The 24,943-nt window shown below is 52.6% G+C and overlaps 2 protein-coding genes across 4 annotated transcripts; one reads left to right on the forward strand and one right to left on the reverse strand.

The window, feature by feature from the left end:
• Window positions 1-492: 492 nt before the first annotated feature.
• BEST1 (bestrophin 1) lies at window positions 493-19,252 on the forward strand. Of its 3 annotated transcripts, none has more exons than XM_066251692.1 (11): window positions 493-603; window positions 9,255-9,471; window positions 10,619-10,713; window positions 11,188-11,421; window positions 11,990-12,144; window positions 12,509-12,586; window positions 12,933-13,085; window positions 14,454-14,534; window positions 14,845-14,996; window positions 16,974-17,615; window positions 18,924-19,252. In XM_066251692.1, the coding sequence occupies exons 1-11, from the start codon at window positions 498-500 to the stop codon at window positions 18,940-18,942; spliced, it is 1,932 nt and encodes a 643-aa protein (XP_066107789.1). In that variant the 5' UTR covers window positions 493-497; the 3' UTR covers window positions 18,943-19,252. The 3 variants fall into 3 exon arrangements, with proteins under 3 accessions (XP_066107789.1, XP_066107791.1, XP_066107790.1); XM_066251694.1 differs by lacking the exon at window positions 493-603 and adding an exon at window positions 7,930-8,031; XM_066251693.1 differs by lacking the exon at window positions 493-603 and adding an exon at window positions 7,972-8,031 and having other exon boundaries at window positions 9,285-9,471.
• A 115-nt stretch (window positions 19,253-19,367) lies between these two features.
• FTH1 (ferritin heavy chain 1) lies at window positions 19,368-22,041 on the reverse strand. Its single transcript, XM_066251707.1, has 4 exons — window positions 21,725-22,041; window positions 20,216-20,362; window positions 19,785-19,910; window positions 19,368-19,687 (listed from the first exon to the last, which is right to left on the reverse strand). The coding sequence occupies exons 1-4, from the start codon at window positions 21,836-21,838 to the stop codon at window positions 19,529-19,531; spliced, it is 546 nt and encodes a 181-aa protein (XP_066107804.1). The 5' UTR covers window positions 21,839-22,041; the 3' UTR covers window positions 19,368-19,528.
• Window positions 22,042-24,943: the final 2,902 nt, after the last annotated feature.

Here is a 24,943-nt window from a genome sequence, read left to right on the forward strand (position 1 = left end):
AAATGCCCAGATAGGGGAGAAGCCGTTGTTTCTTCTCTCCCCCACCCACCCCTCCCCCACAAAGCCCACCGCAGCGCTAAGCCCAGCTGCATTTAGCAGTGGAACTGAAACCACAGCGACATTCTGGAACAGCAAAGACACACCCTGCTCTGACGCAGACGGCGACCTCCTTACGCCAGCCCTGACTCTAATTTTGGTGACTCGAGGCAAGTTAATTCCTTTCTGTACGCTCGGGTTTCTTTATCTGTACAACGAGCAGCTGGACAGAAGCCGTTCACGTGCTCTCAGAGCGGGCGGAACCGCTGACCTGCCTGAGCAGTGAGCGTGTGACGGAGCAGGTCCGCCCACACCTTTGCTTTCCGGGAGAAGCCCCACCTGGGACACGCCTCCCTCCTCTCCGGCTCCCAGGCCCCAGTTCCGAGCTGCGGGCTGGGTAGGGGTGGGGGACGTCGATGGGGGCTGTGCCTCACCTGGCCGGCCTCAGCGGGGCAGAGGCCATGGGGACAGAGCCGCTCGGAGATCCGTGTTCTCCCCGGACAGCGGTGAGCCCTCTGGCCCTGCGTGGCCGGCTCTGGCCTCTGCCATGCTTCTCCACTGTCACGGGTAGGTCTGGGCTGGGCGAAGCTGGACCCAGGCGTGTCCCAGCCTCTCCCTGCCTCTTCTGGTCCCTGTGCCTTTCTGCAGGAGCCAGAGCTTATGTGTCCCTCTCTCTGAATGTTAAGTCCACTAGCCCTTCAGGGGTGAGGCTGCCTGGCCCCAGGGCACAGGCGTCTGTCTTATTTCTAGCCCCCGGGCGGCCAGTTTCCCATTCTCCTCTGTCCAGCTCTGCCAAGCCCTTCTTTTTCTCTCTTGACTTCTGCCCTGTTTTTTCTTATTTGCCCCAAGAGAAGGGTGTGGGCTGGCCGGAGCTCTATGCAGAGCCTGGCAGCAGCATCCAGGACTGGTGGGCTCACCTCAGGGTCCCCTGCCCACTGCCACCAGCCAAGCTGGGTCTTTTTCTTTTGCTTGGCTGAGGCAGGTCCTGGAAGGGCACAGTGGCAGCCCCTCTGTGATGATCCTGTTGCCATGGTGATTCTAGATAAGAATACCATAGCGTTCTGCCTTTGGAACCTCCACCCACCTGCACAGCTCTGCTCTGCCTGCCTCCCGAGATGCCTTCCCACTAGGGGGCTTGTTGGGCAGATAAAATGTATTATGCTCACTTTGTTAAAGAGGCCGTTGCCCAGGTGATATTAATGTGTGTTGAGAATTGTTGTAGCCTGAGGCTTGGTTTTGGGATTAAGCCTGTCCCACCCTTTTTGGTGTGAGGTGGTACAATCCTATCATGCCTCATAGAAGTGATTTTGTATTAGAGACTTCCCCATTATGTATATTGGATTAAGGGTTTGGATTTCTACACTATAAAATGGGAACGGAGCGGGAGTTTGCGCTCTTGGTTCCTGAGGTTAGCATGAGAGAGCAGAGAGAATAGAGCCAGCAGCGGGAGGAGGCCACGTGGAGAAGGCCAGGAAAAGCAGCCAAGATGGCGGAGTACTGAGTGAGATGCCAGTTTGTGCAGAGTTTGTATCTGGGATAAGGAAGGAAATGGGGAACTGAGGAGAATAAGGCTGTTGAGCTAGAAACCTTTGATTCTAGGAAACTCGGATAAATCAGTAGCTTTGTGAGCACTGAATGTGACTGGGTTTTGGAGCCCAGTGTGTATTTTTACTTGCCCGCCGGGTGCAAGCTAGATTAAAGACTATGGCCCACCAGTTTTTGGCTCCATGGTTTCTTTACCGACTGTCCGAATCCAATCCAATGCGAACCTGCATGGGCTGGGCTGCTGTGATAGTGGCCCTGGCCTTGGCTCCTGGCTTTACAGGGCTTGAGCACATGGGCTCTGCTCTCATCAAAGTATCTTCCATGGCCCTGGCCGGTTGGCTCAGTGGTAGAGCGTCGGCCTGGCGTGCAAGGGGTCCCGGGTTTGATTCCCGGCCAAGGCACACAGGAGAAGTGCCCATCTGCTTCACCACCCCTCCCCCTCTCCTTCCTCTCTGTCTCTCTCTTCCCCTCCCGCAGCCAAGGCTCCACTGGAGCAAAGATGGCCCCGGGCGCTGGGGATGGCTCCTTGGCCTCTGCCCCAGGCGCTGGAGTGGCTCTGGTCGCGACAGAGCAACGCCCCGGAGGGGCGGAGCGTCCGCTCCCTGGTGGGCGTGCTGGGTGGATCCCGGTCGGGCGCATGCGGGAGTCTGTCTGACTGTCTCTCCCCGTTTCCAGCTTTGGAAAAATACAGGAAAAAAAAAAAAAGTATCTAAGTATCTTTCATGCATCCCCATCCCTTGGACCTCCTTTCAACCCCCAACGGAGACCACTAGGCTAACACACAAGGCTCCACCCCTCAGAAACCTCCGCTGGGGAGGTGACGGTGGATAATGGACAGTGCATAGGATTCATAACAGATGGTCCGTATTCCAGTCCCCACCTGGCCCTTTATGGCTGAGTGCCCTTGGACAAGGCTGGTTTAGCTTCAGCACTCTCCTCTGTAAAATGTGGGTAACAATGCCATACTGACCCGCTCCTCGGCAATTCCTCTGTGACTGCCCACGGGCTGTTTCCTTCGTATGGAATGCTCTTCCATTCTTCTCAGTTCAGGCGAACTTCTACTCACGCTTCAAGACCCAGTTCAAGTACTCTTTTCTTTGCAAAAGTTGCCCTGACCTCTGTGCACTTGGTACAGATATTAGGCCCTGATGTTCTGTGTTAGAGTTATTGTTTCCCCGGTTTTTATTTGACTATGAATTCTTTAAAAAAAAATTTTTTTAGATGGTTATTATTATTAGAGAGAGGGGAGAAAGGCAGAGAAAGCAGGGTGGGGCAGGAAGCATCAACTTGTAGTAGCTGCTCCTTGTACATGCCTTGACCGGGCGAGCCCGAGGTTTCAAACTGGCGACCTCAGTCTTCCAGTTTCATCCACTGTGCCACCCCAGGTCAGGCTAAGAATTATTCTTTAAATTACAGTTGACATACAATATGATATTAGTTTCAGGCATACAACACTGTGACCAGGCATTTATATAACTAACAAAGTGATCACCCCTGTAAGTCTAGAAGCCAACTGGCACCGTGCACAGTTTTTACAATATTATTGACTACATTCCCTGTGCTGCACTTTACATCCCTGTGAGTATTTTGTAACTGCCAATTTATACATCTTTTTATTTATTTATTTATTTTATTTATTTATTTTTTACAGAGACAGAGAGTGAGTCAGAGAGAGGGATAGACAGAGACAGACAGGCAGGAACGGAGAGAGATGAGAAGCATCAATCATTAGTTTTTCATTGCACGTTGCAACACCTTAGTTGTTCATTGATTGCTTTCTCATATGTGCCTTGACCACGAGACTACAGCAGACCGAGTAACCCCTTGCTGGAGCCAGCGACCTTGGGTTCAAGCTGGTGAGCTTTGCTCAAACCAGATGAGCCCGCGCTCAAGCTGGCGACCTCGTGTCTCAAACCTGGGTCCTCTGCATCCCAGTCCAACGCTCTATCCACTGCACCACCACCTGGTCAGGCTTTTTTTTTTTTTTTTTAAAGGTTTTATTTATTGATTTTAAAGAGAAGAGAGAGAGAGAGAGAAAGGGAAGGCGGGGAGGAACAGGAAGCATCAACTCATAGTAGTTCCTTCCTGCATATGCCTTGACCAGGCGAGTCCTGAGCTTTGGACCTGTGACCTCGGTGTCCCAGGTCGACACTCTGTCCACTGCACCACCACAGGTCAGGCCAGTATGTACATCTTAATCTCTTCCTCTTTATCCTCTTTATCATCTATTCCCCCCACCCCCTCCCATCTGGCAGCCATCAGTTCGTTTCTGTTTTGTTTGTTCATTTATTTTGATTTTTAGACTCCACATATAAGTGAAACCATATGGTATTTGTCTTTCTCTGTCTGACATTTTATTTAGCATAATACCTTTTGGTCCATCTATATTGTTGCAAATGGTGATGTTTTGTTCTTTTTTATGGCTGAGTAATATTCCGTTGTACCACATATTTTTTATTCATTAACCTACCAATGGACAATTTGGTTGCTTCTATGTAAATAATGTTGTGATAAACACAGGAATGTCTATATCTTTTTGAATTAATGTTTTGGATTTCTTTGGATAAATTGACTATAAATTCTTGGAGATGGGAATCAGGATAATCTCAGTCAGGGCATCAGAAATGGTTTGTTGAGCGAATACTTGGCAGACGGTAAGTAGAAGAGACTTACTCTGACTGCATTGGGACCCTGGAAAAGGTCAATCCTGGGGCCCCTTGTCTAAGCATGACTTGGGTCAATCAGTGCTTCTTGTGGCTTTTCTGTGTGCCCGAGCTGTCCCTGGCTGGCTGAGAACATTTTCATGGCCCAGTCCCAGTGGGAGATGCGATCACTTGTGTCAGGGTGTGCCTGTCCTAGCGCTGCGGTGGCGCCAGGCACACCTCGCTGCTCATGGGTATTTCTGGGGACATCCTGAAGCATCTGGGAGGGGAAGGGGGTCTGAGGCAGCACTGTCAGCTGGTTCTGGGATGTTGTGAAGGAACCCCCAGTTCAGGAAAAAGGGAGGGAGGACTCCAGTGTCTCCCAGCTCCCTTTTAAAATTTTTTTTTTAACTGCACCAAAGGCATATCCTACCTTTATTAAAGGGCCCGCGCCGCAGAGTCAATATAAAAACACAAAAAGTCCCATCAGTTTAATAATAATAAAAAACCCCAATGGCCTGACCTGTGGTGGCGCAGTGGGATAAAGCGTCGACCTGGAACACTGAGGTCGCCGGTTCGAAACCTTGGGCTTGCCTGGTCAAGGCACATATGGGAGTTGATGCTTCCTGCTCCTCCCCCTTCTCTCTCTCTCTCTGTCTCTCTCTCTCACTCCTCTCTCTCTAAAAAAATCAATAAATAAAAAACCCCAAAATGGAAAACAGAGGGGCAGGGAAGAGGCCCCTTCAAGCGAGGAGCAGAGGGAGCCCTGCTCACGGCACCAGGCCTGGCTGCAGGGCCCCTTGGTATTGCTGTTGCTACGAGGTCAGGGGGCAGCGATTGTCCTGTGGGAGCTCCCAGCTCCCTTTTATGGCTCTATAGCTGCTGGCCAGGGTCAAGGAGATGAGGGAGCCATCCAATGTCAGCTCCAGGGTTCACAGATTCTGAGCCAGCAGACCAGCTTCGGCGTGAGAGCCAGATAGTCAATGGCGCCCTCTAGCGGCCATCATGGGGCAGTCAAAACCCTGACCCCACAAAGGCCGGTGTTTTCATTTATTCTTTCAACTAATATATACAAAGTGAACATTGCGAAATTGTGCCAGGTGGGGTGCCAGTCACATATTTCAGTTTTAATTAGAATACATATTTATTAATCATTTGCTAAATGGGAAGCTCTCTCTCGAGTGTTATGGGGGTGGGAAATACATGATAGACAAATATTCCCTTACAGCAGCGGTTCTCAGTTCGGACTGCCCCTTAGGCCTGCCTGGGGAACTTGAAAAGCCACCAGCACCTGGACCCCGTGCAGACGAATGGGATCTGGAGGGGTGGGCAGAGGCACCCTGGTTCTCAGGTGGTCCAGGAAAAGTTAGCAGGCAGCCAGGCATGAGAATCACTGGTTTGGAGAGTTGACTGAAACATTTCTTGTCCAGCATTCTTACTTAGCTGTCCAGGTAGGTGTTATTATTATTGTCCCATTTCGCAGAAGAGAAGACTGAGGTTCAAGTGAACCTGCCCCTTTCCCGGTTCAGTTAAGGACAGCGATGGGAAAGGTGCTTCCCACAGCATGGGTGGCAGGGATGCAACCAACACTCCTCCAAGGCTGTCCCTGATCTCTGAAGAGGCTCCCTCATGATAGTGTGCCACAGAGGCAGATTTAACGGCGGGAGCACCGGGCGTGCGCCCTGGGCCCCAACTTCTGAAGGGCCCCGCAAAATCCCAACCTTACACTTTTTTCTAATAACACCAAGTTTGGTTGCATATGTGCAATTTTAACATGAATAACACAAAATATTTTTTATTTATTTAAAAATATGGATAACATGGGGGTTTTTTTTGTGGTTTTTTTTTTGTATTTTTCTGAAGCTAGAAACGGGGAGAGACAGACAGACTTCCGCATGCGCCCGACCGGGATCTACCCGGCACGCCCACCAGGGGGCGACGCTCTGCCCCTCCGGGGCGTTGCTCTGCCGTGACCAGAGCCACTCCAGCGCCTGGGGCAGAGGCCAAGGAGCCATCCCCAGTGCCCGGGCCATCTTTGCTCCAATGGAGCCTCGGCTGCGGGAGGGGAAGAGAGACAGAGAGGAAGGAGAGGGGGAGGGGTGGAAAAGCAGATGGACGCTTCTCCTGTGTGCCCTGGCCGGAAATCGAACCCAGGACTTCTGCACGCCGGCCGATGCTCTACCACTGAGCCAACCGGCCAGGGCCGATAACATGTATTTTTATTTTCCCTCTTCCTCTTTTTTTTTTAAGGGGCCTAATATTTTCTTCTGCGCCCAGGGCCTCAATTGACTTTAATCCACCTCTGGTTTGCCATGAATACAAAAAAGCCAATTGTAAAATAATTATGAAAAATTTTCAGGCATTGACTTATAGCAGCAAAAATGGTGTGCACCGAAATCACCCTCAGTCTCGGCACTGTTAGCACTTAGGGGCGTGTCAGAGAGAGAGAGGAAGGGGCTGGTGGGTTTACTTTACGGCTCAGGATCAGATCGTAAGTCAGGGCTTCTGAAAGTGTGGTCCGAAGGCCACTAGCATCATAATCCCACGGTGCTCCTTGGAAATGCAACATCCCCTGGGGCGCAGAATCAGATTCTGGTGAAAGAACCTGACAGGCCACACATTTAATTACGATTCCCAGCCCTCCTTATGGCCACTGAAGACCAAGTGCCATTACTATTTTGGGCTTTCCCTCAATTCAAGAGGAACATGTCCTAGATACATGTCACTTCTGGTGGCTTAGGAGGACCCTCAAGTATGGATTGATGTATTAAAATGAATGAAACCCGCCCTGGCTGGGTAGCTCAGTTGGCTAGAGCATCATCCCCATACACCAAGGTTGCAGGTTCCATCCCCAATCAGGGCGCATATAGGAATCAACCAATGAATGAACAAATAAGTGGAACAACAAACAGGTGTTTCTCTCGCTAAAATCAATAAATTTAAAAAAATTTAAATGTACGAAACTAGCTGCTGAGCTATTAACCAGCTGCCCTCAGGGACCTGAGCACACACCCCATTTCTCTTGGGCTGGCTGGGAGCCAGAGGCATGAACACCAGGCCTGGCCCACTCAGGGCAGCCCTCTGCCCACCCCATTCTCCTTCCTAGCTCTGAACCAACCTGCTAACTCTGTCCTGCCAGCCAATCACCGGAAGAATAGCTGATGTCATCAGTAGCCAATCAAAGTTCCTCACCGGCATACAGCAGAATTCTGTCACTCTTACAGAGGTGATGGAAGCTGAAGAAATGCCATCCTTTGCGGATAGGAACACTGAGGCCTAGAGAGGAGCAGAGGCCCTCCCAGAGTCACTGCACACAGGAGGCAGAGTCAGGACTTCTGAGTGTGGCTCCCGGGGCTGCCACCGCCTCACAGGGCCTGGGCAGAGGCTCCCGTCTGCAGACAGCCCTGGCCCTCTTCCCCACAGCACTCCCCGCAAGCCCTCAAGGGTCAGAAATGAACTCCTCAATCTCGGGATTTTAGGGCCCCCAGAAAATGGCGGGATTGGCGGGCCCTGGTGGAAGGGGGTTGCTGGAAGTTCACCCCGGCTCTCGGCCCTCACCAACACACACCCAGGAAGGAATTAGAGGGGTCCTGGCGGCTGCTTATGGACAGATTATGGGGAGGAACTAACACAAGGGCTCCTTTGTGGAGCTGTTGGCTTAGGGAGTCAAGTGACTGCTTAGCACCCACATGGGCAGTGCCAGCCCCTAAGTGTAGGCAAGGGCATTGGCCACAGGACCCCAGAGAATCTCACCAGTCCAGTGGCCAGACCTTTTGTGGAATCCCCCGACCAGGCTGGAGGCCCACCTGTGAGTAGGGGTTGCCTGGGTGGGCTGGTCTGGGGCTTTGAGGGCCTGTGGGGTAGACGACTATCCAGCATATGTGTGTGCAATGTATACACACAGGCAACACGTGGAGGTGCGTGGGCACCTGTGTGTCTATGCCAGGGGTCGGCAAACTCATTAGTCAACAGAGCCAAATATCAACAGTACAACGATTGAAATTTCTTTTGAGAGCCAAATTTTTAAAACTTAAACTATATAGGTAGGTACATTCCTTATCGAGGTAGCGCCCACACATGGTATTTTGTGGAAGAGCGACACTCAAGGGGCCAAAGAGCCGCATGTGGCTCGCGAGCCACAGTTTGCCGACCAGGGGCTGTGCAAAAGCATTGAGGCAGGAGTGAGCTTGGTGTGCACTAGGCACAGAGAGACAGCCAGTGTGGCTGCATTAGAGCAAGTGAGGGAGGGTGCGTGTCAATCATTACTGCAATAAATTTTTATCAAGCTCCTTCTCTGAGAACACAATAGGAGCCTCTGTCTTAAGGAAGGAATAGGCAGTAAACAAGCAGATAGTCTACAAAATATAATTTCAAGTATAACATAATTAAGTGGTGTTTAGAAAAATTGAACAAGGTGAGGGGACGGAAAGTGTGGTGGCACCGGGATGCTATTTCCAGGTAGGACAGCTAGGGACATTCTTTCTGAAGAGGTGATCTGAAGTGGGAATGAGCCATACAGTTAGATCAAGAAGAACATCCCCAGGGCAGGAAGATCAGCAGGTGGAAAGGCCCTGCGGTCACCGTTCAGTAAACATTGTTTGAACATCTCTGCCAGCCAGGCCCTGTTCTGAGAAGTGAGGACAGGACAGTGGACAAGACTGACCAGGCCTCTTACCAATTCTTTCTTCAAGGGAGTTGAGGGAGCTTGGAGAACTTACAAATAAGATGGGCTCAGAACAGAGGACAGCCCAGTGTGTGCAGAGGACAGCCCAGTGTGTGCAGCGCCATTGTCCTTGTCATACAGTTTAAGGGCACAAACCTCTCTATGTCTTCCCTGCTGAGGTTGGGGGCAGCCTCTGGGTTCACTTCCCACCTCCCACAGGCAGTCAGAGCCGGAAGAGCCCGGGGACCACCACATCCCCATCTCGGTGTCCTGAAGGAAGAGTGGGGTTCCAGAGCAGGGAAAGGGTCCAGGCTAAGGTCACACATGAGCCCCAGACTTCCTCTGACCAAGGCCCTGCTCCATCCCAGCCCCCATCGGTGTCTCCCTCTGTCCACGAGGACCCAGCCCACCTTCCGCAGCCCAGTGCCTGACCATGACTGTCACCTACTCAAGCCAAGTGGCGAATGCCCGCTTAGGCTCCTTCTCCCGCCTGCTGCTGTGCTGGCGAGGCAGCATCTACAAGCTGCTCTACGGCGAGTTCCTCATCTTCCTGCTCAGCTACTACACCATCCGCTTCATTTACAGGTACAGGCGGAGGGCTGAGGCGGGGCCTGGGAGGGGCGCAGCTGGGCCTTGGCCATCTCCTCAGAGCTCCATTGGGGGTGCGGCCACCAGAGACCTATCAGGCTCAGCTGAGCATGTGACCCAGCCTCAGAGTCGAGGGTCGGGGCTGGGGAGGAGAGTAGAGGAGGGTGACCGAGAGGGAGCCTCTCAGACACCCATTCCTCCAGTCCCCGGAGGGTCCTGGGACCCAGGCCTTACCTGGTCCCACGCAGCCGGCCCATTTTCCCGAACCTTACACAGGCTAACAGGTTCAGATTGTACCTTTTTCTTTCCCCAATAAAAATATTTACATAAACAATAACATATGGACAGATATAATCACAGACTATACACTAGCATTTTAAATGGAAAAAGCATTAATAACGGAATGGATTGAGTATATCCACTACATAATTTTTTTGAGTCCATAGTGATAAAACTAAAGCACATTGGTTTTCTTTGGTTGTTGCTAGGATACTAATATACTTTTTTTTATTAGACTTTATTTTTTAGAGCTATTTTAGGTTCATAGTTGAATTGAGCAGAAGGTACAGAGACAGTTTCCATAAACCCCTCCCCCATATACACAGCGCCCCCCACTATCAGTGTCCCACAGCAGAGTGGGTACACTTGTCATAGCAGATGGACTCTCGTGGACACACCCTTATGACCCAAAGTCCACTTCATAGTTTACGTTAGGGTTCACATTTGGCATTGTAGGGTCTATGGTGTCCTAAAAAAAATAGTTTCACTGCCCTAAAATCCCTCTGTGCTCTGCTATTCATCCCTCCCTACCGTACCTTTTTTTTTAAAGACCAAATATCTTTTGTTTTAACCTGCTTAAAAAAACAACTGTCATTTGGAGGCTTTAAAAGGACCCCCAGAAAATGGCAGGATTGTCAGCCTTTCATGGAAAACCTCCCTCGGGACCTCCTTCAGCCATGGCACTCCGCTGGGGTTCACGCTACCGGAGGAGTGGGACCCAGCCCAGGCAGCCAGAGCTGGAGGGTCCAGTGAACGGGCCAGGGAAGCCGCAGGGCAGTCCAGAGGCAGCCACACGCCTACCCTGGGGCCACTCCGCCTGTGCTCCCAGTGTCGCCCCATCTCCGCCTCCCCACCCCTTCCCCAGGATGGCCCTCACGGACGAACAGCAGGTGATGTTTGAGAAGCTGACTCTGTACTGCGACAGCTACATCCAGCTCATCCCCATTTCGTTCGTGTTGGGTGAGCTCCCTCTTCCGGGCGTCCGCGTCCCTCTGGCCGTTAGGACCGCAGGGAGCTCGCAGCCGGGTGTGGGGGGGAGATCAGTGTCAGGTCCGTGTCTCTCGGTAGTTCAGGGATACGGGGAGACTGCAGCCGGAGGGACTGACGTTAGACTTTAGGGAGGACTCCTGCTGTGAGCACTGAAGACCTGTTTCCGAGGGCAGCGCTGGCACCACCGTCCCTGGAGCCGCTGCGCAGGCCGGAGCGGGGTCTGGCGGGTTTCTGGGATGGGCGGCGGAGGGTGTGGGAGAGATCACTCGAGGCTCTCCGCCTCCACGCGGGACTCTGACGGCCTTCCCCTCCCGCGCGCCCTCCTGGAGGAACCGGCTGGGCCCGCTCCCGTTAGGGAGATGGAGAATCCGAGGCGTCGCCCCCGCTGGGCGCCGGCCGCAGCCTGGGCCCTCGCCTTTCGTCCCCCCACCCCCTTCTGCCCAGGCTTCTACGTGACGCTGGTCGTGACCCGCTGGTGGAACCAGTACGAGAACCTGCCGTGGCCCGACCGCCTCATGAACCTGGTATCGGGTTTCGTGGAGGGCAGGGACGAGCAGGGCCGGCGGCTGCGGCGCACGCTCATGCGCTACGCCAACCTGGGCAGCGTGCTCATCCTGCGCAGCGTCAGCGCCGCGGTCTACAAGCGCTTCCCCAGTGCCGAGCACCTGGTGAAAGCAGGTGGGCGGGGCAGGGCTGGAGGTGGGTGGGGCCAGAGGCCCCTGGGCTGAGGATTGGGTGCGGACCAGGAGCGGGGTCGAGACCTGGGGGCCGAATTGGTAGGGTGGAGTTAGGTGCCTGGAGCTGGGGCCAGGCCAGAAAGCTGCCCTATCGGGACAGGGGTTTGAGGTGGGGTTAAGGACCCTTGAGGGATAAGAGAAGAGCAGGTAGGGGGCAGGAGATCGGGACGGGGTAGGGGGTCCTTGGAAAGTGAGGAGGAACTAAGGTCTACCTCCCTCTACCATTCCCCATCCTGTCCTCCTGTTCTCTGGTTTCCAGGCCTGTACATCTGTGACCATGGTCTCTGGCCTTTCCTGACCGAGTCCCGGTTAATAAGACAGACCCCTCTCAAGTGCTCTGTCCAGAAGAGCACTTAGTAGGCACTCAGTAATTAGTCTTTGAAAGAAAGAGGATGGAAAAGAGCTCCGAGCTCCCTACAGGCTCAGCAGGGGTTTGGGCCTGAATCCTGAGGACCCTCCCCCCTCCAGGGCTTGGCCTCCACCTTCTTGTTCTTCATTCTACCCTGCAGGCTTCATGACGCCTGCGGAACACAAGCACTTAGAAAAATTAAACTTGCCACACAACACGTTCTGGGTGCCCTGGGTGTGGTTTGCCAACCTGTCCATGAAAGCTTGGATCGGAGGTCGAATCCGGGACCCTGTCTTGCTGCAGAGCCTGCTGACTGTGAGCCCACTGCGCAGATGGCCGGGCTGCAGAGCAGCGAGGGTTGTGCCCCAGGGGGAACAAGGATTTCAACAAAGAGGAGGCTTCAGTCCCTGAGGGTCTTCCTAGAGCCTGCCTTGGGATTGTAGAATCTTTTCCAACAGGATTCCACAGTCCCAAGTGGTCCCTCCCAAAGTCCCCTAAAGTGAGCTTCTGAGAGCCTCGTTCCTCTTTGATAGATGAGGAGGCTGAGGCACAGAGAGGCCAAGTGACTGCCCAGGACCACACAGCTTAAGGCTAAGCCATAAGCACCAGACCCTGGTACCTGGGAAAGAGCCTGGGAGAGCAGGTGGGTCGGAACCCAACCCTCCGTCCTGTCCCCCAGGAGATGAACACCTTGCGTACGCAGTGTGGACAACTGTATGCCTACGACTGGATCAGTGTCCCGCTGGTGTACACGCAGGTGAGGACAAGGTCGGTGAAGCTGCCCCCTTAGAACTGAGGCTAGGGGGACCCAGGAGGCAGCCTGTGACGGGAGGGACTCACTTAAGGGCTGAGAAAGAGGCTCACCCGGGAGCTGGGTCTGGACTTCGCAGCTCTCTCTAGTGTCATGTTGGAAGAGCCCAGGCTCCTGCCTTGTCTAACCCGGTGCAGGCAGTGTGATCATCCCCATTTTAAAGAGGAGATCACAGAGACCCAAACTCACACTAGTGTGAGGGTGAGAGCAAGGCCTCGTCCTCCTAGCCTCGGGAACGTCCTGGCCCCAGGCGGCCACTCAGCCCGTTTCCACCGCCCCCTTCTTTGCCCAGGTGGTGACCGTGGCGGTATACAGCTTTTTCCTGGCCTGCCTGATTGGACGGCAATTTCTGAACCCGGCCAAGGCCTACCCGGGCCATGAGCTGGACCTCGTTGTCCCCATCTTCACATTCCTGCAGTTCTTCTTCTATGCTGGCTGGCTGAAGGTGAGCCTCCGGGCCAGGCTGGGCTGTGGGTGTGGCCAGAGAGGTCACTGCCAGCCGCTAGAGGAGAGTCTCCGGTGTGGAGAGCAGGGCACCGGGTCCTGACCGTGACCCAGTCTCTCCACCTCTTTACACACAACGAGACTGAGACCCAGACGGAGCGGGACCTGTGTGAGGCCCGTGTCTGATGGCACTGCTGCACCCAGGCCTGGAACTTAGCAGGCATGGGAGGCATAGGGAGAGTTCAGCTGTCAAACCATCTAATGCCTCCTCAAGAGAACAATCTCCACGTTTGTCCAGAACGAGGGGAACACACGGAACAAGAGTGGTGGTGGCAGGCCATGCTGGCGCGGCAACTTCTCACTGTCCCCAAGGATTAGGTCCCAAATCTGTTTCTTCTGCTTAGTGAAACAAAAGCCCTGAGGCTAACTACCCCCAGCCCTCACCCTTTATAAGACAGATGCGCACCTCCTCTCTTTACTCAAGTTGTCTGTGGTGGGGTCATGCGGGTCCTGGGCCCCACTCCAGGTGGCTTATTAAAGTATTACTTCCCATCACAACCAGTGCTCTTTCTAACAGGAATTCTGAATGACAGTGTTCTGTCCACCTCTTTCTCTTGCCACCCATTTCCCACCCATTCTCCCATCCTTCCTTTGTTTTGTGGCAGCGGTAGTGGTGGTGTTTCTCTCTCCCTCCTCTCCATGTCTCTCTCTCTCTCTCTCTCTCTCTCTCTCACACACACACACACACACACACACACACACACACACACACGTATTCTCCCCCTTCCCCAGATCAAACCACATCACACCATTTTGAGGCTTGAAATTCGGGTGGTACCTGCTGGCTTGCAGGATGCCGCCAACCCCTTAGCACGCTGCAGCTCACCGCCAGCGCAGGGCTGTGTCAGGCGAGGTCAGAGGTCAGTGCCAGCATCTGCCTGCCCGCTCTGCCCTTTCATTCAGCACAGCCTCAGCACGTAGGTCTGTTGCATTAGCAAATAATGAATAAGAGAATGTTTGAAAGCATGAATGAGTAACTGAACAAATGTACAAAACTATGCCACTCCAGGTAAGATGCAGTGCCAGGTGATAAAGGTGGTGACTGGGCTGAGTGACACCCTCACAGCCAGCTCTGGGTCTGCAGCGGGAGGACGGGCTCAGGGGAGTCAGAAAGGCTCGCTGTCCCAGAGGGCAAGGCCACATGTGTGGGTGGCTAAAGCCCTTAGACAGTGGCTTTGGAGACAATGGTCACACAGGAGGGACATCCGGGAGGGGGCGGGAGGTGGAATGTCGGAAGCTGGGGTTCGTGGGTGGGAAGCAAGGCTGCAAGTCCCACCCGAGGATTCCCAGAGCCACACCTACCCCCAAGGTGGCAGAGCAGCTCATCAACCCGTTTGGAGAGGATGACGACGACTTTGAGACCAACTGGATTGTCGACAGGAGCTTGCAGGTACGGAGGAGGGGGGGAGCCGTGCCATGGAGCCTCCCTAATCAGACCTGGGGGGGATCCCCAAACTGGGCCTGGGGAGGGCACCCAGAAATTCTGTAGAGAGGCCTGGCAGTGAATTGCCTCCCCTCTTCCCCACCAACCGTTCACTCATGGGATTCGCACCCCTGCTTTTGAGGCTTCAGGTACGCATCAGTCTCTCCATTTTGCAAGTAGGTAAACTGAGGCCCAGAGACACAGAAGTGGTCCTCTCCAAGCCACCTGGCAAGTTCATGGTCCTGCTTGGGCTGATCTTTCTGTCCCCGGCGCCCAGGTGTCCCTGTTGGCAGTGGATGAGATGCACCAAGACCTGCCCCCAGTGGAGCAGGACATGTACTGGAACGACCCGGAACCACACCCGCCCTACACAGCCGCTTCCGCCCAGTCTCGCCGACCCTCCTTTTTCGGCTCCACCTTCAATATCAGGTAGGCAGTGCCGGGGAACCATTTCAGTGGACAAAACCCAAGTGCAACGGCCTGCCTAGGAACTTAGAATAGCCTAGTTAATGCGGACGGGGTGCTTGCTAAGTGCAGGCACTGTTCTAAGTTCTTTACATACACTATAGGAACTGTTTTTTGCTTTCCACTAACCTTGGTTGGCTATCTCCAGTTTCCAGATGATTCATTCCAGGTTCAGAGAGGTTAAGTAAGGTGCCCAGCCCGCTGTCCCATAGCCAGCAAGCAGCACCTGTGGGCCAGGGTCTGGCTCACCTCCACAACTTTTACTCTCACCTTGTACTGCTTCAGGGTTCTTGGGCGCCTCCAGTCTAACCCCGTGTCCACAGATGGAAACTGAGGCCCAGCGAGAGAAGGGACTTACTCAAAGGCAGTCAGTGGTCAGCGAGACAGTGGGGACGTCAGGGCCTGGGGCCTGACTCTGGCCCAGAGCTGTTTTCTGCTAGGCCAGGGGGTTTGGATGGGGAGCAGAGTGGCGGTGGTGGGAGGGGTGGCCCTGGAATGTGGGAGGGGTGGCAGACATGACCCAGCAGGATGTCCCTGCTGGGTAGTACAGTGTGACCCGGCCTCAGATCACCTACAGCAGCCAAACTTCCCTCCATTTGGGTCCCATCTCCCTGATTTGGTCAGAAATCCTTGCCTGACCGGGCGGTGGCGCAGTGGATAGAGTGTCGGACTGGGACGCAGAGGGCCCAGGTTCAAAACCCCAAGGTTGCTGGCTTGAGCATGGGCTCAGCAGTTTCAGCAAGGGGTCACTGGCTTGAGCCCAAAAGGTCGCTGGCTTGAGCAAGGGGTCACTGACTCTGCTGTAGCCCCCCCTCCCTGGTCAAGGCACATATGAGAAAGCAATCACTGAACAACTAAGGAGCTGCAATGAAGAATTGATGCTTCTCATCGCTCTCTCTTCCTGTCTGATTGTCCCTATCTGTCTCCCTCTCTGACTCTCTCTGTCTCTGTCAACAACAACAACAACAACAAAAATTCCTTTTGAGCTGCTCTGGGCCACCGTGGGCTGGAGGCCAGCCCAGAGAGAGAGGATGCTTGTTGCACGGCGGGGTCCATACCATCAAGGTTTCTTCTGCAGTATTAAGCTCTTATTCTCTTCTTGTTCTATAAGAACCCATTATCCTATTATCTGTAATTAGAATTTGCTGGAGCTCCCTAGTTTGCATGCACAAAGTTTGGAAAAGGGATCAAACGAAGGCTTGCTTAGGCCAGAAACATTTCCAGAGGTTGCCTTTGAGCTCTACGCAATCCGTACTCCAGCAGCTAAAGGCTGGGGACAGGGCGGGGGAGTAACAGAAAATAATAATGCTTAGGGCTTGCCTCCGAGGAGTACAGTCTAGTGAGCAAGCTCAGACTCTGGGCCCAGTGTAGGGGCTGCCCGCCCGGGGAAAGGTCAGACCGTGGGAGGAGCCTCTAGCTGGGCCGCACCTGGGCCCTGAAGTATGGGGAGAGAGAGTTGGACAAGGGCAAGGGCGGGCCCCCCTCTGGCGTAGCTGGGCTTTCTCTCGCCCAGTCCAGGCCTTGGGCTCCCAGGCAGCCGGACTTGGGGATGCTGCTGCCCCGCTGGAACCACAAACCCCTGACTTGCCGAGTCACTCCTGGGCTTCCTCTAGCCACCCCTCCCTGGGGCCAGTAATTCTGACTGGCACGAGGGGGTGTGAAAGGGAAGACGCAATGATGACGAAGAAGCCCTTGAATGCCAGGCTAGGAGTCTGAATGTAATGTGGGCAAGAGGGAGCCACAGGACAGCGTGGTGCACTGGGCCAGAAGGGACTAATCGGGAGGTATAGGATGGATCGGGAGGGAGGCGAGTCATGGCACCCTGAGGAACACTGTGTCCTTGACCTTGGGCCGGAGGGAGGGAAGAGCAGTAGGGGGAAATAGATCAGGTTTGGTCCTTTGTTCCCCTTACTCAACCCTCAGCCTCCTGCTTCTTTCCAGCCTGCATAAGGAAGAGATGGAGTTCCAGCCAAACCAGGAGGAGGAAGAGGAAGAGGCTGCTCGCAATGGCATCATCGGCCGCTTCCTGGGGCTGCCATCCCACGACCACCACCCCGCCAGGACAGCCTCAAAGACCAAACTGCTATTGCCCAAGAAAGAAGCCCTTCTCCATGAGGGTCAGCCCGAGAACCTCGGTGGGGCCAGAAAGAGCGCTCGAGATCAGGAAGATGGCCGGGCCTGGATGATGAAGGGGGAGGATGCCTTTCTGCCCGCGGCGCTGTGCGGGAGGCCAGGCTACCACAGCGCCCCGCAGACGCCCCTCAGCCCCGCCCCGATGCTGTTCTCGCCGGGACAGACTGCACCCTCCGGGCTGCGCAGAGTCTCAGGCGGAGATAGTGCTGTCAAAGAAAGCCTACAGCCTGGGACTCCTGGGACCAAGAGCTTTGAACTGCTCCCAGAGTGTGCTGGGGCCTCAGTGGAGCACCTGGAATTGTGTCACATCAAGAGGAAAACTGTCGAGTTTAACCTGACCAACATGTCAGAGGCCCCTGCAAGTCATCTCAGAGAACCACGTACACAATCAACGAGCAACATACACACTATCCTCAAAGATCATGACCCCTACTGGGCCTTGGAAAACAGGTCTGTCCTTTACCCGAACCAGGGTCACTGCACCCCCACTTCTCTCGCTTTGAGTCTGCCCTTCTTCCACGATTCCAGAGCATGCCAGACCTATGCCCAGCACTGGCTTGGGGCATTCCCACCCCAGCAGGAGCCCTAGGGAAGTGCTGGGCCTTTTGCGCTTTTCACCCAACAGCCTGGTGTCACCAGGCAGGAGTCCCGGGACCTAGGTGAAGGAAGGGGCTGCACTGACAGGCATGACGGCAGGGCTGCCACGCTTGGATGGGGAGATGTGATCACCGGATCCAGCTGACCTTTGTTTGAATAGTGTGACAGACACAACTCAGGGGGTAGAACTGGAGGCTTTAGGTTGTAGCCCAGGAATTTTACCTCCCTGCCCACACTCAGTGGGAGACTGTATCTGAGCACTCCCCCACAACCAGGCCTTGAAGCTCCTGCAAAGGCCCCCATACCTCTGGGAGCAGATGACTTAAGGTGAGGGTGTGCAGGTAGGTCTCTGCTTCGGGGACCTCAGCAAGACTTCTGAACTTAAACGTGCTCTTCCTGCCTCGCGCACGTGCATGTGCGGAGTCAATCCAAGCTGTTCCAAAACCCGAAGTATCTCCCTTCATTCCATCTCTACTAGACACTCACCCAATTACACATCTGCCTCATCCCAACCCCAATCATGATATGGGAAACTTAACTTCCTAAGCAGTTTCTCTCACGGTCAGAATACATCATTTTGACTGAAAACTTAAAAAGGCTACCATTTACCTTGCTTCTAGTGCTAGACAAACATCATTGTGGCTTGTTTGGGGGAGGGGTATTAATGGCTCTGCAATCTCTTGACAATAGCCATTGGGTTTTTTATGTGTTTTTTTTTGTATTTTTCTGAAGCTGGAAAGGGGAGAGACAGTCAGACTCCCGCATGCGCCCAACCGGGATCCACCCGGCACGCCCACCAGGGGGCGATGCTCTGCCGGGACCAGAGCCACTCTAGCACCTGGGGCAGAGGCCAAGGAACCATCCCCAGCGCCTGGGCCATCTTTGCTCCAATGGAGCCTCGGCTGCAGGAGGGGAAGAGACAGAGGAAGGAGGGGGAGGGGGTGGAGAAGCAAATGGGCGCTTCTCCTATGTGCCCTGGCCGGGAATCGAACCTGGGTCCCCCGCATGCCAGGCCGACGCTCTACCGCTGAGCCAACCGGCCAGGGCGCCATTGGTTTTTAATATTTAAGCTGCCTCAATCTTTGATCTCCTACTGCAGCTAATTTAGTATTGAAGTTCTCTTCTATACTCATGTTGTCAATTTTCTCCAATTTTCAATAGGGATGAAGCACACTCCTAGCCGGTTTCCCAAGGGGCAGCTTCACCAGCCTGGTCCCACCTGCGTGTACACCAGCGGGACACTGATCCAGTCCTAGTCATCTAGTTCTCCACACTGCAGTGTTCCAGGACAGCCTGAACTAAAGGGTTAGCTCCATGGATAGTAATTAGTTTTAGGACCACTTAAGCCTTTAAATGCTTAATGAACCACTGGAAACGTAATTTAGTCATGAGTCCTTAAGTTCTGATTTCAGACACCCAAGCCTTGGTATCATTCCCAAACTTAGGTGTTTCATATAACTAAGGTTTAATAAACTAAGGACTTTCACAAATACAAATCCTCTTAGGTGTTTCATTCTGATTAGTGTGAACTGTGGCACTTAAAAGATTTAGCAAAGACAGCCTAGATACATTCTTAGCCCATCCCAAGAATTCAAAGATAACAGCTGGGTACCAAATTACTTTATTTGAAGGAATGGTACAAATGAAAGGACATAAGTGGATGATTTGGTACAAGTTTTAGAAAAGGTAAAGGTAACTCCAACATGCACATACTGCTTTGGTGACCAGGGAAGTCACGCTGTGGACATGGGAAGCCAGCCTAAGGCTTAGCTATCTCCATCTCCCAGGGTGTGCTTGTCAAAGAGATACTCTGCCATGCCTGTTTCGGGGGCCCCCAACCTGCGCAAGTTGGTTATGTGGTCACCCAGTTCTTTGATAGATTTCACCTGCTCATCCAGGTAGTGAGTCTCAATGAAGTCACACAACTAGAAAACAGAATGGAGAAGAAAGTTATTGGTGAAACTCTCCCAACAACCAAGGGAAATGATTCCCTCCATTTACTCTCCGGTTGCCAATACTCACATGAGGGTCATTTTTGTCAGTGGCCAGTTTGTGCAATTCCAGTAGTGACTGATTCACACTTTTTTCCAAGTGCAATGCACACTGCATTGCATTCAGCCCATTTGCCCAGTCGTCGGAGTCCGGTTTCTGAAGGAGAGAAGCTAGGTCAATACGTCCAATCTCCACCAATCAAACCATGACAACTCAGCGGGCATCTAATATGTAACCTTTCAGCAAAAGGGACATCTAAGTTTCTCTTAATAACAATGTCCAATTCAACATCCTTGGCCATTACCATTTGCCTACTTTGGCTTAGATGGCGGGCCAAAATAGCACAAAAGCCCAATGTACCCTCCTTTTAAAAGAGCAACTGCTGGTCTGAGTGGTTTCTAACACTCGAGGACTGACTGCTAGATAAATGTAGCACAACATCCCCACCATTCTTTGTTCACCTTGATGTCCTGAAGGAAGATGCGGCCACCACGCTGGTTCTGCAGCTTCATCAGTTTTTCAGCATGTTCCCTCTCCTCATGAGATTGGTGAAGAAAATATTTGGCAAAGTTCTTCAGAGCCACATCATCGCGGTCAAAGTAGTAAGACTGAAAGAGAAACACGAACACGTTATGTTAGGGGCGGGCTGTGTTCCCGGACTGAACACAATAATTACTTTCTAGTCCAAAATACAGAAATGAAACCTGGTCCTTGAAATCGAAAGTTTACTACAAGGAACCTTGAGACTATCACAGGAATTACCCGCAGTATACGGAAGGTCTTCACGACCTGTATTACTGCAAAGTTCTTACAGCTGGTGTCAGATTTCACTGGTGAGGGTGCAGGAGGCTTTTCCCTGCACTTTTAGTGCCTTCTTCCTCTCCCTCCCTGATAAACCCACGTTGAAACACAAGTTTGCCAGCTTACAGGCACACTAAGAATTTCTAAAATTAACCAGCTAGGCAAGGGGACAACTGTGGGAAATGCTAATGTAGACAAAATGTTACCAGTAGAAGCAAAAATCTGATTCAGTTTTTGACATTTCCTGTAGTCAAGGAGTTCCTTAAATGGAATAGTCACAGAAATCCAGGCCTGTTTCAAATCCATCTGGAACATATCTATTCTTAGATAACTGCACAATCATAAGACAACTCTAAAACTCCCACCACACCACCTAAAATCAGGATTTGGGGGAAAACCGATCTCCGGATTACAGGGGTAAATTCCTTGTTAACTGTTGGTGGATTTTATCCAAGAACTGCGCGTTCGGTTAGAGGGACTACAGTACAGTTTTTAGATACAAAAAGGACAAAGAAGTACCCAGGCACTAGGATGGTAAGACAACTTCGTGTCCACAGTAGACAATTCTAGAGATATCCTTAAATTCAAGTGGGGTTTACAGATAAGCAGAGGGGTGCGGACAGCTGTTAGGGAGTGGTCGGCCCAGGCAGATAAGCCACTTAGCACCAGCCCCCAAGGTTGCCATCCGACACCATTACCCAGCAGGCTCCGCCATGCCCAGGGGGATGGGAGCTGGACCTCTATGCCCGTTAGTCAAGAAAACCGAGGGCCTCAGGGACACGTGATCAGACTCCGAGGAGGGGATGAAAATGCAAAAATCCACCTTCCTAACTGCAGAACTGTATGCGATGTAGGTGCAGCAATCCCAGGGTTTTGGGAAACTAGGCTCCCCTTAAACGCAGTGGTGTGCAGAGGCAGACCTTGCCTATGAGGACACCCTCCCAGAAGACAGTCGGAAAGGGCGAAGTGCCCGGAATTTCTGCGCACAGGTCCCAAGAGACCCAGAGGAACCTCCATTTTCTCCAAGGGCGCATGCGGGCGGGGGACCCCCACCGGTAGCCCCACCTCCGTCCGGCCCCGAGAAACCGCCCCCGGCCCGGCCCAGCCCAGCCCAGCCCAGCCCAGCCCAGCCCAGCCCAGCCCAGCGGCCAGGCCGCACCAGCCCTCACCATGGACAGGTAGGTATAGGAAGCGTAGAGCTCCAGGTTGATCTGGCGGTTGATGGCGGCTTCAGAGTCCTGGTGGTAGTTCTGGCGCACCTGCGAGACGGTGGGGGTCGTCATGGTGGGCGGCTGAGAAGAGGCGGCTGGACGGCGCTGGAGCTGTGGCGGTGGCCTTGGGACGGTCTGAGGACGATGTGAGGCGGTGGCGGAGGAATGAATCCGGGCGGCCGGCTGGGATGGAGGGGGAAGTCGAGCGCCGGGTTCCGTTCAAGCACTGTTGAAGCAGGAAACCCCAGCGACTCTGGCGAAGACTGTGGCGCAGGCTCCAGCCGCCCGCTTTTATAGCGGGAGCGGGCGTCCGGCCCGCCCTGGCCAATCACACCGCCCGCCCTTGGCGCCCCGCCCCGCCCCGCCCCTCGCCGTGGGCGCGCGCCGCCGCCCCGCTGGGCCGCTGGGGGCGGGAGGCACGGGGCCTGCGCGTGTGCGTGGGAGCCTGCGGCGGGGGAGGCTGGCTCTGCTTTGTGTGGAGCGCTTGGTGTGCGTTCAGGGATGACCTGGGGGAGGAGTGGGAGGCCCAGCTCGGCAGCTCGGTCCGGACCCCAGTGGGGTCTTGGGTCAAGGAACCACGGGAAACCGCCCCTGGCCCCTGATGTTGTGGGTCAGGGCTGTTAATCAGCGCTGCACAGTAGCAGTTACCACACTCCGAGGTCACCTAAAGCAAATTGGGAAACACAGGCCCTAGGAGGCCGAGGGAGTCAGGCTGGGCTGGCAAAGAGTGCACTTCTGTTCCTTAAAGTCTGGGGAGAAGCAAAACGGAGGCGGAGTGGGGCTCACGGCCATCTCGGATCAGCCTGTTGCCTTTTGCAGAAAGTAAATATGGCTCCTCGGCAGTTCATGCGACAAAGGGCAGGCGGGCAGGCGGGCGGGAACACAGAAACTGCCTTCCCCGAGGGAGCCACGGGGGTGAGGGAGCCACCTGGGTTTCTGAGGAAATGACTGATGGTGCTTAAAACTCAAGAGATCGAAGGTTAGAAAAAAAAAGGAGAAGCGACTTGGATCTGAAGACGATGCTGGGTGGCCATTTTGAAATGGCCTCTTTTGTTAGTTGCGACAGGCGCCCCGGACCCCCTGAGGGGCAAGTCCACGGCATGTGGCTTGCAGCTGTGGCCCAGGCTGGGTGTGAATTCATGGGTGCAGGGCTGGAGCTAAGCTGAGCTCTTGTCCCCGAGTCTCCTGGCTTCAAGGTTCTCTATTCTTAGCCAGGTCTTTCTACACGTAGGTGGGAGACCCATCCAAGACCCCTCTCAGGTTGCTTACAGACATGAAACTGGTAGCCAGACTTTCAACCCTTAAAAAAAGGGAGTGGTGGAATCCTATTAACATATTTAAAAAAGTTGTTGATGGAGTTATGGCACTTTATCTTTCTTGGGTCTTTATTCATTTCAAAATAAGCATATATTACTTTCAGGACATATTTAGTGGGGCTAGAAGTACAATAAAGTAAGCAGAAAGATGCTGGGAGAGGAGACAGGAATGCTTTGCCCCGTCTGGGATAGGAAGTCAAGGAAGGCTTCCTTAAAAAAGTGACAATTGGGCTAAGTTTGAAGGAAAAGTTAAGAAAAAGGTGAAATGCAGGAGGGAGGTGGGGGAGGGAAGTCTAGGCAGAGAGAACAGCACATGCAAAGGTGTAACCGTGTGGGAATGTGTGTTTGTCCAAGGTACCTTAAGAAAGTCTATTGGCTTGGAAAGAAGAGTTATGTTGGAGAATGCTGGAAGAGTAGTCTGGGGCCAGCTCAGAAGGGGTAGGGGCCAGGTAGTCTTGTGTGCCATAAAAAGAGGTTACATTTTATCCTGGAAGACATGGAGACACTAAGGGATTTCTAGCCAGGGTGATACCATGTTGGTTTGTTTTCGGAAACTTTACACTGAATCAACAGAATAACCATTAGGCTAAGAGTACAGCAAAGTCATCAGTTGCAAAACTTTTGTATAACAATAACCTTGAGTTAGAAAGTGTAATGAAAGAAAAATCTTTCATTTACATTGGCGAGAGAAGCTTAAAGTACCTAGGAATAAAGTTAACAAGAAACGTGTGAAGAAAACTATTATAAATGTTTACCTCTGGATAGGTATGAAAACTTGCTTCAGTGAGGAGACACCATGCTTCTAGATAGCCAACCTTGGTTTTGTAAAAATGTCAGTTTTCCTAAATAAACTTATAGATTCAGTGCACTTTCTATAAAACTCAGTGGTTTTTGGGGAACTTGACAAAATGATTCCAAAGTTCATTGGGAAAAGTGTGTAGAATAAGTGATCAACATTTGGGGGTGAAAAGGTTAGGAGGGTTGATTTGTCCTCCCTGATATATATATATAGCATATATATATAGCATATATATATATATGCTATAAAGGATTGTGAACAGTTGGTACTGGCGCAGGAAGAGGCGACTACATCAGTGCAACAAAACAGCCCTTCTTACTCTCATTGTACAGGAACCCAGTAAATGCTAAAGTGGCATTTCAAATTAAGGGAGAAAGAAGGGTTTCAACAAATTATGTTGAAACAATTGCTAGTCATGTGGAAGATAATGACTCATTGTATTTCAAAACATATTTCAGACTGATTACATGTTCAAGCCTTAAAAAAAAAAAGCCTATGAAGTTGCTAGAAGATTATGTAAAAGATTATCTTAGAATTTTGTGGTAGGGAGTATTTTTCTGAAGCTATTAAAAACCATAAAAGGACAGTTGACAGGTTTGACTACTTAAAAATAAAAAGCTCTAAGACAAAAGTTGCCATAAAGTTAAAATTCAGATGACAAATTGAGCTGATGACACCTGTAGCTCCTGTAAACAGTGAAGATGAATAATCAGCAATGTATATTTATTTGCATAAGTCACACCTTGTAATGCCTTTTTGATGATCTTCCCTGCTACTGCATACGGTGAGCTGCCGGAGCGCAGGCATTATTTCATCCTGGGCTCCCAGCAATGTGCAAGGTGTTTGTTCCTTGGTGCTCAGTCCTCGTCTATTGAACAAATGGAAGCGTGATTGACTGTGGAGGGTGGATTAAGGTCAGGCCAGTGGGCTCGGCAATAGCCCTAGTTCTCATTGAGCAGAGGAGGCAGGAAGCAGAGCTGAGAATCTGGAGAAGACAGAACAGACAGGATGAGGTGGCTGATTAGATGTCATGAGGGGTGGAGGTGAGGGGTGGGGGTTGAG

Source organism: Saccopteryx bilineata, chromosome 1 (assembly GCF_036850765.1).
Source record: "Saccopteryx bilineata isolate mSacBil1 chromosome 1, mSacBil1_pri_phased_curated, whole genome shotgun sequence".
Lineage (NCBI taxonomy): Eukaryota > Metazoa > Chordata > Mammalia > Chiroptera > Emballonuridae > Saccopteryx > Saccopteryx bilineata.

What these genes read in the sequence shown, in the direction of transcription:
- FTH1 (XM_066251707.1), bottom strand. Translation starts at nt 21,838, where the DNA reads ATGACGACCCCCACCGTCTCGCAGGTGCGCCAGAACTACCACCAGGAC. An exon ending in TCTTCCTTCAGGACATCAAG is followed by an intron (nt 19,911 to 20,215) that starts GTGAACAAAGAA and finishes TCTCTCCTTCAG; the next exon opens with AAACCGGACTCCGACGACTG. An exon ending in CTGACAAAAATGACCCTCAT is followed by an intron (nt 19,688 to 19,784) that starts GTGAGTATTGGC and finishes TCTGTTTTCTAG; the next exon opens with TTGTGTGACTTCATTGAGAC.
- BEST1 (XM_066251692.1), top strand. Translation starts at nt 498, where the DNA reads ATGGGGACAGAGCCGCTCGGAGATCCGTGTTCTCCCCGGACAGCGGTG. An exon ending in ACCATCCGCTTCATTTACAG is followed by an intron (nt 9,472 to 10,618) that starts GTACAGGCGGAG and finishes CCCCTTCCCCAG; the next exon opens with GATGGCCCTCACGGACGAAC. An exon ending in TCTATGCTGGCTGGCTGAAG is followed by an intron (nt 13,086 to 14,453) that starts GTGAGCCTCCGG and finishes CCTACCCCCAAG; the next exon opens with GTGGCAGAGCAGCTCATCAA.